This window comes from Electrophorus electricus, chromosome 7, assembly GCF_041902795.1.
Source record: "Electrophorus electricus isolate QZ-2024a chromosome 7, ASM4190279v1, whole genome shotgun sequence".
Classification (NCBI taxonomy): Eukaryota; Metazoa; Chordata; class Actinopteri; order Gymnotiformes; family Gymnotidae; genus Electrophorus; species Electrophorus electricus.
The window spans coordinates 32,000,920-32,012,097 of record NC_137503.1 but is presented as its reverse complement, the minus strand read 5'-3'; the positions used below and the strand labels follow the sequence as shown (position 1 = coordinate 32,012,097).

General features: G+C 41.2%; 2 protein-coding genes across 4 annotated transcripts; both read right to left on the bottom strand.

The window, feature by feature from the left end:
- Window positions 1–1,089: 1,089 nt before the first annotated feature.
- On the bottom strand, window positions 1,090–6,052 carry si:dkey-86e18.1 (uncharacterized). Of its 2 annotated transcripts, none has more exons than XM_027028580.3 (5): window positions 5,847–6,052; window positions 5,652–5,692; window positions 5,480–5,554; window positions 1,910–2,096; window positions 1,090–1,598 (listed from the first exon to the last, which is right to left on the bottom strand). In XM_027028580.3, the coding sequence occupies exons 1-5, from the start codon at window positions 5,911–5,913 to the stop codon at window positions 1,210–1,212; spliced, it is 759 nt and encodes a 252-aa protein (XP_026884381.1). In that variant the 5' UTR covers window positions 5,914–6,052; the 3' UTR covers window positions 1,090–1,209. The 2 variants fall into 2 exon arrangements, with proteins under 2 accessions (XP_026884381.1, XP_026884380.1); XM_027028579.3 differs by having other exon boundaries at window positions 1,910–2,099; window positions 5,847–6,042.
- A 153-nt stretch (window positions 6,053–6,205) lies between these two features.
- caiap (CARD- and ANK-containing Inflammasome Adaptor Protein) lies at window positions 6,206–10,278 on the bottom strand. 2 transcript variants are annotated; one of them, XM_081718348.1, is made up of 2 exons: window positions 7,801–10,278; window positions 6,206–7,405 (listed from the first exon to the last, which is right to left on the bottom strand). In XM_081718348.1, exons 1-2 carry the CDS (start codon window positions 9,205–9,207, stop codon window positions 6,668–6,670), a joined length of 2,145 nt encoding a protein of 714 aa, XP_081574474.1. In that variant the 5' UTR covers window positions 9,208–10,278; the 3' UTR covers window positions 6,206–6,667. The 2 variants fall into 2 exon arrangements, with proteins under 2 accessions (XP_081574474.1, XP_026884384.3); XM_027028583.3 differs by having other exon boundaries at window positions 6,207–7,519; window positions 7,801–10,275.
- Window positions 10,279–11,178: the final 900 nt, after the last annotated feature.

Sequence of the window (11,178 nt, the reverse complement as noted above, 5' to 3'; positions counted from 1 at the left end):
ACATGCAAAGAGCAAAAAATGTTCCCATTAACATTCCTATTCATAAAACATGTCTTGCATATTTATTAATGAATACTAATGACCAGGATGGGGGCATACATTCTGAATATTCTGAATACATCTGAGTGACTATGTATGTGACAAATAAACCAAACTTGAACTTGAATATAATGTAAAAAGTTGCAAAACAACAATGTGAAATATGTTCAATCTATCATCTTATGGGAAAAAAAAAAAAAAAAGGTTTTATCCTAGAGTGTAACAATCCCCTCAGTCATGTTTATTCATCTCATTTGTAAATAGTGGAAATGACCATAAAAGAAAATAGAAGTTATTTCAAGGACACCATGAAATCATCATATAGCAGAGGAGTGAAACCATGCTGAAGTATCCTTCGTGAAGAGACCTTCTCAGAAAAGGCTTTGTGTGTAAATCTTCAGGTTCTGTTCACAGATAAAGGGAAGTCCAGTCCACATGTATGCATGCGCAATGAGTCTTCTGTCAGACTCATCATCAGCACCGGCTTCATTTACGGGAAGTGATGCAGAGCCAGACGCTCCTGCCACTAATTAAAAGGGGAAGGGGTTTTGGGGGTGACGTGGGCTGTGCATGCAGCGACCAGACTTTTGGAGAAAAGAAGCAGCCCTTCTCTCTCTGAGTCAGCATTCCTCTGCTTATTGAGAAGACGGTACGCAGTGCTGCATACGTGGTCTACTTGCTGCAACTGTAAGGTAATCTCCACTTCTTAATCTGAAACTGCTGGATGAAGTTTTAACGACACCCACACAGGTAAAGCCTAGTCACACCAACACACAAGAGTAGCCCTTACTAGCGCAAACCCTTTGAAGCTCAGACAAGCTCACAGGTGGCTAACGAACAGTTCAGAAGTGTGGTGTGAACCTAACCCAGTTTAAAAGCCAGTTTGACTTATTTTCCCATTGAGTGTGACTGCAGCTACAATATAACTATTCTTCTAAGAGACACTTGAAGACTTTGGACATTCAAATTAATTAAAAAAAATATTTATCAAAAAAAAAATTACTGAATTTTATTCAATATAAATACAACTTTATTTTATATATATATATATATATATATATATATATATATATATATATATATATATATGTGTGTGTACATATGTACACACACACACACACAAAAAAGACTCGTTGGAATTCCACTCAAAAGTGTCCGCACTTTTATCTGTTAAGTTTCCTCATCTGAGGAAGACGAGTAGCATCCCAGTCCCAACACATGTCCTTTCCTAGTCTGAGTGATGTCAGGGATGTTAGTGCCGGCTCTGTCCTCAGGTCCTGCAGCTGCTGCCACAGGCGAGTTGAGCAGGTTGGGAAGGCCACTGTGCAGCACATGAACCAGGGTACTCGTGGTCTGTGGCTGCCTTGAGGGGACCCCACGAGCTCCAGCTACCACCACCGCCAGCCTGGTGCGGTCAAAGGAGAGCGGGAGATCCTGGTCTGGAAGATCAGAAGCTGGGTGGGCTGATGAGCCGGGGACAGCCTGGTTTTTCGGAGTAAGCGTTGCCGCCTTTTCTTCAGCAGTGACTTGGCTATGGTCAGGCACACAAAGTCTCTTGGCTGTGAAAGGTTCAGAACATGGTCATGGTAACTTTATTTACCCTTTATTTACACATTGCACAAAATGCGATATATATAGTGACAACTGGGGGGGGGGGGGGAGGTCAACCTTTTCCCAGGGAAATATATTGGTAAGGTGGGTGTTTGGCTCCACTTCCACCGAACAGTTGTTTTTACCTCTTTTTGAGAGGGTCTGAGTCTTAATTATTTAATTAGGAGGGTCAGACCCCCCACATCCGAACCATGACACTGGGTACATATGCAGTGTTTAGAGCATCAGTACAACTTGGCCATATATCTGGTGGACTAACCAATGCACTGACTGCTGTCAGAGTCTGGCCTCCTCTTGCTGTATGCCCTAGGGGTCCAAGGCTTGTGTTTACAGGTGGGGTCCAGAGAGCGCAGTTTCTTGAGGTATCGTTTATACTCTTTTTCCAAGTTCTCAATTTGCTGCTGGAACTCTGCTATCTTCCTTTCTGGGTAATGGGATAACTGGGACTGCTATGGGTATGAGAGAGGGGCAGTCAGAAAGTCACAGAAAGAAGAAGACTGCACAATTAGTGAAATCTAGATTATTTTAAAAGTAACAGTTGAATAGATAAAGGAATGTCAACTACCTGTAATGTTTCTGAACCGTTAGCAAATAAGATTGAGAGGGTAAAGGGGATTAAATATATTTAAAAGTTGGAATATATTACTTCATGTCCATCTCACTTTATAGACAGTATGAATATTTAGTTCTGAACATGCAAATAGGCCTGAACTGTAAGATATGTCTACTAGTTTTATTATACACACACACGGTGTGCACAATTATTACACAAGAGACTATTTTGACCATATTTTGACCATTTTATGCACATTTTCCAACTCCAAGCTGTATAAACTTTCTTATTGAAGCATACCAGCTGATGCGTATTTGTGTAATGAGGGAGGGTGTGGCCTAAGGAGATCAACACTCTATATCAAGGTGAGCATAATTATTAGGTAGCTGCTTTTCCTCAGGCAAAATGGGGCCAAAAAGGAGATTTAACTGACTCTGAACAGTCAAAAGTTATAAAAAGCCTTTCAGAGGAATGCAGCTCTCCTATAAGAAAAAAAAAAAAGATGCAAATTAACTGCCAAAGATTTGAGATTAATCAAACATGAAGCAACCAGAAACCCATTATCCTCCAGTGCTGTCATATTCCAGAACTGCAACGTACTTGGAGTGGCTAGAAGTACAAGGTGTTCGGTACTCATGGCCACGGTAAGGGAGGCTGAAACCCGACCACGACTGAACAAGACACATAAGGTCAAATGTCAAGACTGGGCCAAGAAATATTTGAAGACAGATTTTGAAAGACTGAGTGACTCTTGACGGACCTGATGGATGGGCCCGTGGCTGGATCAGTAATGGGCGTGGAGCAGCACTTCGACTCAGACGTGAGCAAGGTGGAGGTGGGGTACTGCTATGAGCTGGTATTATTAAATTTGAGCTAGTTGGACATTTTCAGATTGAATATGGACTCAAAATCAACTCCCAAACCTACTGCTAGTTTTCAGAAGACACTTTCTTCAAGCAGTGGTACAGGAAAAAGTCTGCATCTTTCAAGAAGACCATGATTTTTATGCAGGACAATGTGCCATCCTCTGGGTGGCTAGCCAGTAAAGGCTTTAAAGATGAAATAATAATGACATGCGCCCCTTTCCTCACTATTGAGAACTTGTGGGCCCTTCTTAAAACGGGAGATTCAGTGAAGGAAAACAGTACAGCTCTCTGAACTCTGGGAGGCTGTGGTTGCTGCTGCACAAAACGTTTATCAACAGATTAAGAAACTGACAGACTCCAAGAATGGAAGACTTATGACTGTTACTGAAGGGCTGCTACATGTCCCTTTGTTTTCCATTCTTTTTTTGGAAATGTCAAAAGTTGATAATAGTTAAGAGTTTAATTAGAGACACTAATAGTTGCCCAATAATTATGCATACAGATTCTCATAAGAAAGCCAAAACCTCACTTTTATTTTCTTAAATATTCAGGTTTGAGACTTATTAACATTTTGATATAACAGAGCACTGTAGTTGTTCAACAATAAAATGAATCCTCAAAAATACAATTACAAATACAAAAAAAATTTGCCTAATAATTGTGTGTTTATAATTTTATCTAATATATATATATATATATATATATATATATATAATTTATTTATATATATATATATATATATATATTTTATTTATTTATGTGTGCATGTATAAAACAGGCCTGTAAAAACATCCTTTATTCACAGCTACTTAGACTTAAGAACATTTGCATTGAGAATGAGGCCTTTATCCAAAAGAAATATGGAAGAGCATGAATATTTTCAAAACTGTGGGTTTCCTAAGTAAGTCATAGATGATCTGAGCTTGTGTTTTACCTGTTCAGAGAGTGGATGCACTGACATAAAAACAATCAGCTTTTAAGAAAAGAATTCATTTGGTGCTGGCTTATCCTATAAACAAAAATAGTTGCTAATATAATACTTATATAATATAAAACACTTCAGAATTCTCTGAATGGTGAGGCAGACTGCATCCCTTTTTAATCTCCTACTGATGAGACGATAACATCAAAGACATGCTCGTCAAGAGTGAGATAAATGACCATTCAGATAATAACTGTGGCCTGCAACTGCTCTAGGTGTGCAACATGTCAATTTATTTACACAGACACTAAAATAACTGGCACAAAAGGATTGTCATCAGTCATTCCAACTCATGCATCACTGCATAAGTTGTCTACTGTAGTACTTGTAGGAGTTGTAATCAGCTTTATACCAAGAGAAGGCTTGCTGATAGGTTTGTTGAGCACCTTAGGACCATCAGAATTAAGGATTTGTCATTTCCATTTGCAAGGCATTTTAATACTAATGGACACAGCATTAGCCCGTTTCTCTGGAAACTTTGTGTACTTCACGACAAATATATATATATTCGAAATTGTCGTGAAGTACACAAATTTCCAGACAGACAGAGCTCCTACATCAGCTGGGCAAGCAAAGCGCTTCTAAAGGACCTCGGTCTGAAACGTTCGGTGTGTCTGGAAAATCTGTGTACTTTACTACAACTCCGAATCTCACATACTACAGTACACCGCAGTTCCTCACCTGGAATCTTCTACTATATTTAATGTGTCTTGATTGACACGTGTGAGTCTTAGACCCATTTCTAATATTCACAAAGATTGTTCATGTTGGTTTCAGATCGGACGGTTGCAAATGAGCAAGCCTCCATCTCTATTATTTCTGTATTAGGTAGCTATACTAGCTAATTACTCTCCATCAATCCGTTCACAAAACCGAAAAGGCGAATGGAAAATGAAACAAGCTGCCTAGTGTTTACTCGGTTAAACCAGACGCCTGTGTAGTCCAAACACGGTAAAGTTTGACCAGCGAAAATAATACGGTCCTTCGCGGTAGTTAGACGGTAACGAGAATAGACTCCTTACCGCACATGTGAAAGAGTACATCAAGGAGACCGTAACATGATCCTTTCAAATACTGAGGCCACTAGCCAGAACAGATCCGTTCCCACTGTACCTGACTCTTGGTCAACTCAAATTTCACTCTAGCAAAATGAATTAAATGGACAGCAAAGTCATCAGTCTACCGAATTTAATCAGAAATCAACTGACACCACAAAACGGTCATTTCAAATACGTAGTCCACGAAACCACAAAATATCGGTTTACACTTTATCTTTTATATCAGGTTTTGTTAGATACAGTGGGAATATCTGGGGGATGGGTGGACTATGTTATGTGTTATCCGCGCAACTGATTTTCGCTGGCGGGTAGGTTAGCCGTGATTTGCTAATCTTATCTTAACCACAGTCTGACAGCCTTTTGATTATACCTGCAGGTAGTACTCCAGTTCATTCTTGATGCTCGGTATCCACTTCCTCACGGCTTGTGCAGAATTTAATGTTGCCTAGAAAAAGGACACCGATATTAACAGAGTTTATGTAGGGACAGCTAAGTTAACTGGCTAGCAGGCTAATACAAGTGGTATTGAATTAATTACTCACAAGTTTTGGTCTTGACTCATTAACATCTTTTATACGTCCGTCTGCAATTAAAACAGAATAACTAAAATTCACGTTGTAAAGTGCAAACTAACTTAAGATCGTTAGCTAAGCTATGTTAGCTAGCTAGTTATCTTAATTGGAAACCTGCCCTTCGGTCAATGTGAAACATGTCGCTTCGCTGTAATGCAGATTTACCCTCTTTTTCCTTTTGTAGCCACAATCGATTCAATCGTCCAAGTTGTTTTTCTTCGTTTCTAGCCATTTCCGTGAAGAGCTACGACAAGAGTAAACCACGTGACCCAGGTTTGTGACGTTACGGAGTAAGTCACGTGACGTTGGCGTTTTCCCAGGAACACTTTGTGTGTTGCTGAAAACAGCGCGCAACATTCGTCGTATGGCGATGCGTGTGCTCGCAAAACAGCGTGTCAGCAGTTTTCTTTACCCTAAAATGACTGTATCTGGATTTAACTTAATTGTGTTCTACATATTCGCATACTCCGCGTTGGAAAACGTAGCTGTAATTCTTTTTTTTAAATGAGAACACGTACCAGAGTATTTTTTGTTGTTGTTTTTAATTGTATTTTTCCCAACCAGTAAACAGTATGACAGATGTAGCCATCTCGCTGATGTACTTCTTTGAGGTTAACCGGTTTACCGTCATTGCCCTGTGCTGTTTGAAATACATGGTGTTTGAGTGACACCTAGAGAACAGCTAATGCTGAAGCTGATGTGTATTAGGACAAACACACATAAGTTTCAGTCCTTGGTATTTCTTGAGCATATGCAGAGGATGTGGGGACACACACAGTGTCTCGCTTTCTCTTTCTTTCTCTCTCTCTCTCTCTCTCTCTCTCTCTCTCTCTCTCTCTCTATATATATATATATAGACATCACTATTTAAAACAATTTTTTGTTCTATATATAAAGAACAAAAAATTGTCTTAAATTGTGTTGTCACTCCCATTTTCCATCAGCCTTGTAATCATGCACCGGTTGTTGAGCTGCAGTCTTTTTTATTATTTGATGATGAACATCCTTCTCTTTAGCAGCGTGGCGATGCGCTGGTGGCTTGCTGTGCCCTCGGCCTCCGCCACCTGCAGGGCTGTTTTCTTCACGCTGTTAGTGGCCTGCAGGCTTGCCCTCTCCCCACGGGTCCAGTTCACCAGACTCTGCACTGTGCCCAGATGCCCTGCACGACAGGCCCAGTGTAGCGGCGTGTCCTTGTTGTTGTCCGTGGCGTTGATCCTGGCTCGTCTCTCCAGCAGCAGGTCCACCAGCCGGCCCTGCCCGCGCTCAGCCGCCAAATGCAGGGGTGTCCTCCTCCATGCGTTCCTCTCGTCGACGTTCTTGTTCCTTCCAGCGGCGAGGAGAGCAGCGGCCACGTCCGCGTGCCCGTTCCCGGCTGCATAGTGCAGAGCGGAGCAGCCGTCCATGTCTTTAGCCCCTGCCTTCGCTTTCCTCGCTAGCAGGCTTGACACGGCCTCGGCGTGGCCCGCCATGGCAGCCAGGTGCAGCGGCGTCTTCCTGTCTTTCTCGGTGGCATTGGCATGGGCCCCAGCAGAGAGGAGGAGCTTTACGACAGCTGCCTCCCCATGTGCAGCTGCCCAGTGCAGGGCCGTCCTGGCCTGGAGGTCGCGGGCATGGAGGTCTGCCTTACTCTCCAGCAGCTGGGCCACTGACTCCGCGTGCCCATTTTGGCTGGCAAGATGCAGGGCAGTGAGGCCTTCTTGGGTGACAGCATCGATCTGAGCCCCCTTGTGGAGCAACAGAGGCATCAGAGCCGGGTGGTTGTACAAAGCACTGAGATGCAGAGGGGTTTGGTCTTTGGGGCCATTGTTGTTAGGGTCCACACCCTTATTCAGTAATATCTAGGATCACATATTAAAAAAGGTTTTTTAAGTGCTGTTGATGCTAGTTTAATGGATCCAGTGCTTTGATGGTAGATTAATGGATCCAGTGCTTTGGCTAGCTATGTTTTTCATCAACAGTTTTTGTTTTTTATCAACAGTTGTTCATTCTCTACTGACATTATTAAACAATCATGCATGATTAGGTGCTTTTTAGGGTATAAAAAATTCACCCGTGAGGTATTTTTTACATTATGCATAATAATTCTATACTATGCCCCTCCACCCTCAAATTTACATACCTGTGTTATTGGTGTATTGCCACTCTGGATGGCCAGGTGAAGAGCAGAGATCTGGTTAGGAAGCTTCTCATGTAGATCAGCATTTTTAGAGACCAGCACTTTAAACACCTCAACATTGCTCAGCTCTGTGGCTAGAAGCACGGGCGTGTACCCAAGGTCATTATGCATATTTACGTCTGCTCCACTGTCAACGAGAGCAGCCACGATCCCATCCAGATTCTTCCTCACTGCTTTGAACAGAGCAGATTTGACCTCATTCTGAGACACTTTGGTCTTGATGTTCCTGAGAAGCAGGGACATCAGTGACCTTCTGTTTAGCTCAAATGCTGCCTCGATGATCCCAGAATCCACTTGGGCGCCTGCCTGCAGAAGTACGGCAGCTGCATTCTCACTTCCACGGCTAACTGCATGAAACAGTGCTGTTTTCTTCTGTGCATCACGGACATCCACCGAAGCACCATTCTGCAGCAAAATATCTGCCAGTGACGGGTCATCTTCCATAGCAGCCAAGTGCAGGAACGTAGTCTGGCCCTTGAAGCTTCTGGCTTCTTCCAGCACCAGGGCTCTGACGGTGGCATCATGCCTACTTTGTGCTGCTAAATGCAGGGCAGTTTTGGAGTCCTGGTCCATGGCATGGATGTCAGCTCCAGACCTAACCAGGGCCACTGCAGCAGTGCTGTGGCCAGACTGTGCAGCCCTGTGTAAGGCAGTGCGGCCATGGCGATCCCTCAGGTCCAGCTTGGCTCCTTGACAGAGGAGAAAGTTTACCACAGCCACCTGATCATGCTCTGCAGCAAGGTGTAGGAGTGTGTCAGAGGACACATTTTTGTCATTAACATTTGTACCTTTTATGAGCTTCGGTAACAGAGATAAGTCACCTGTGGACACTGCTTTGAAAACTGCATTTGATGTGTCCTCTGGTTTTACGGAGGTGTTCCTTGATCCCTTTAAGGATGTAGCCACGATAGCCGTTTCTGATTTATGCTTTGCTCTCCCACTGCGATGGTCCCTGTCTTTGTGCTTTATGTTCTTAATTGGCTCTTGTACGTCTTTCTCTAGCAGATAACCAATCAGTTGTCTTCTTGTGTCCCTAATGTTTTCATTTAGCTGGCTGACATAGGTCTTCATGCTCTGGTACAAATCAGGTTCAGCACTCTTCAAGCAGGGGTAAAAAAAGATTCTGCACGCCCGTTCCCCCCGTGAGACCAGGATGTTGAGCATTCTGGAATTCTTCTCCTCTCGCCCTGTGATATCAGACACGAGAACTCGGCTCTCTGGCAGAAGAACTCTGTTAGCAATAAGAAGGTCCAATAAGTCTTCAGTGTTGGAAATGCTGCCAACTAGCTCCTTCTTCTTAGTTCGAATCACTTCAATAGCGTAAGGATTTGTGAAGCTAGTTGAACCCATGATGATTACTCTTAAAAACAACAAAAACAAAAAACATATATGTTCTGGTAATTAAGGGAAATACTTTATAAGCTGAAAATGTATGGAGAGGTCTGAACATGGTAGCTGCTTACAATGGCGGTTGTCATCAAACATTCAGATATCTCTTAGCAACCAGATATAGAGGAAATTCAGATTGGTTAAATGTCCACATGTCTCTTATAACGTGTGAAAAGTCTTTAAAATTGTCTTTTGATAACAGTTGTGCACAGAATACAATTATGTGTCATATGAAGAAAGATTTTTTTGTGAGTGTAGACACTTTAGAGACTTAGTAGAAACGTTTTTTGTAACAAGTAATCTGCTACATGACAACTGTAGCCATGACACATATTTGTCTTTGTGTTCTGGTATTACCAAGATCATGTAACTCTGGATTACTTTGTCACTTAAGTTAGATATATTTCTTTACTTTATTTCAATGCATGAATGTGCCTTAAACTTATTATATGTGTAAATGCTATAAAATGACCATTTTTTTGTTGGGTCTTCATTGTGACTTTTGAAGAAGGCTCACAAAACGACCTCTTGCAGTTTGCTTTCGTTTTCATCCTCAGATCATTTCTGTTTTCAGTCTAAAAAGCATGTAGTCTGTTTTACTTTCTAGATGTCTCATGATAAATGATGATTATACTGCATGAGCAGAGCTTCAAACAGATACCTATATAGGTCATAATCTATCATTTTAGTAAACCATAACTTACTTTATTCAAATAATTTAAGTTACTGTTCACTGGAGAGCGATTTTTAAAGACTATCAGTGTGTATAACATATTATCTTTTATAAGATATATATTCGCTTCTACAAAGTCACATCCGAAGTTAAAGACTTTCTTTATCTGTTTATTCTTTATCTATTTATTAGGCTACTGAAAGAAGGATAGTTTGACAGCTTTAAACAACGTGGCACGTGCATTTAAATCAGACTGAGGAGTCCCACTTCCCGTAATACCCGCCCACTATCTGCTAATGTGACGTAGGTCTTCCGACCGCTACCTTGCCTTATATGGTTAGGTAGGTTCCGGTGTTCCGGTATGATATCACCCCTTGCCATGTTTGGGCAGTGAAACGATAATAAAATGTTGCATACAAAATCTGAATTGTTGACATTATTTTACTGAGGGACATTTTACTTACTTCGCTAACATATAATAGGTCGAGAAATTAAAATATAATCAAAGGTGGCGTTGATGTTCCAGTCTTGAATAAGTAGTGATTTATAAACAATATTAATAATGTGCACACTAAATATTAGCTTTTTTTGTGACTTGTATGGAAATTGCGTTTTCCGCTCATATATTATAATAATGTTAGACTAAATAAAACTTTAAATAAGCCTCCCTGTAAACTGTCCAGGTTCATAACACATTTAAGGTACTTGAGATTTGTTACCGGACAATGCGTTTTATATGCCACCCCCCCCCCCCACACACACACACACACACACACAACACACATACATACACATCCTGGGTGTCCTGTACAACCATGCAAGTAATAAGAGTAGAATATGAAACACTAAAATGTACTTGTAGACTTAGCACTGATCTAATACAGGTCGGTGGCTCCCTCTAGTGGTATAAAATTGAGGTTTGACGAAAGCTGTATTTTCCAAATCAGTTAGTGTAGAGAAGTGTTTTGCAGTAAAACTAGGACATCCTAGGTTTTTTTTTACTTGCAAAATCTTTACACGAACTTTTTTTTACATAACCACAAAAAATATTAAATTATTATTAGTAATATGTTTAACTAAATTTAAGACTACCGTGATACCGAAATAAATTCTAAGTAAGATTCACTCGTGTTGATGCTGTTATGTCTTTGGCTGTCTTATGTGCTTCTTACATATGGACCACGATAACCTAATATTACATGTGGCTAGCAGTCATACCAAAACGTGGACACTTTTAAACAGTCTTTGCGGTTGTATTC

Coding starts and splice junctions, on each gene's coding strand:
- caiap (XM_027028583.3), bottom strand. CDS start 9,207: ATGGGTTCAACTAGCTTCACAAATCCTTACGCTATTGAAGTGATTCGA. Junction 7,520..7,800: donor GCAATACACCAATAACACAG/GTATGTAAATTT, acceptor ATGTGATCCTAG/ATATTACTGAATAAGGGTGT.
- si:dkey-86e18.1 (XM_027028579.3), bottom strand. CDS start 5,913: ATGGCTAGAAACGAAGAAAAACAACTTGGACGATTGAATCGATTGTGG. Junction 5,555..5,651: donor ATGAGTCAAGACCAAAACTT/GTGAGTAATTAA, acceptor TCCTTTTTCTAG/GCAACATTAAATTCTGCACA. Junction 1,599..1,909: donor TGACAGCAGTCAGTGCATTG/GTTAGTCCACCA, acceptor AACCTTTCACAG/CCAAGAGACTTTGTGTGCCT.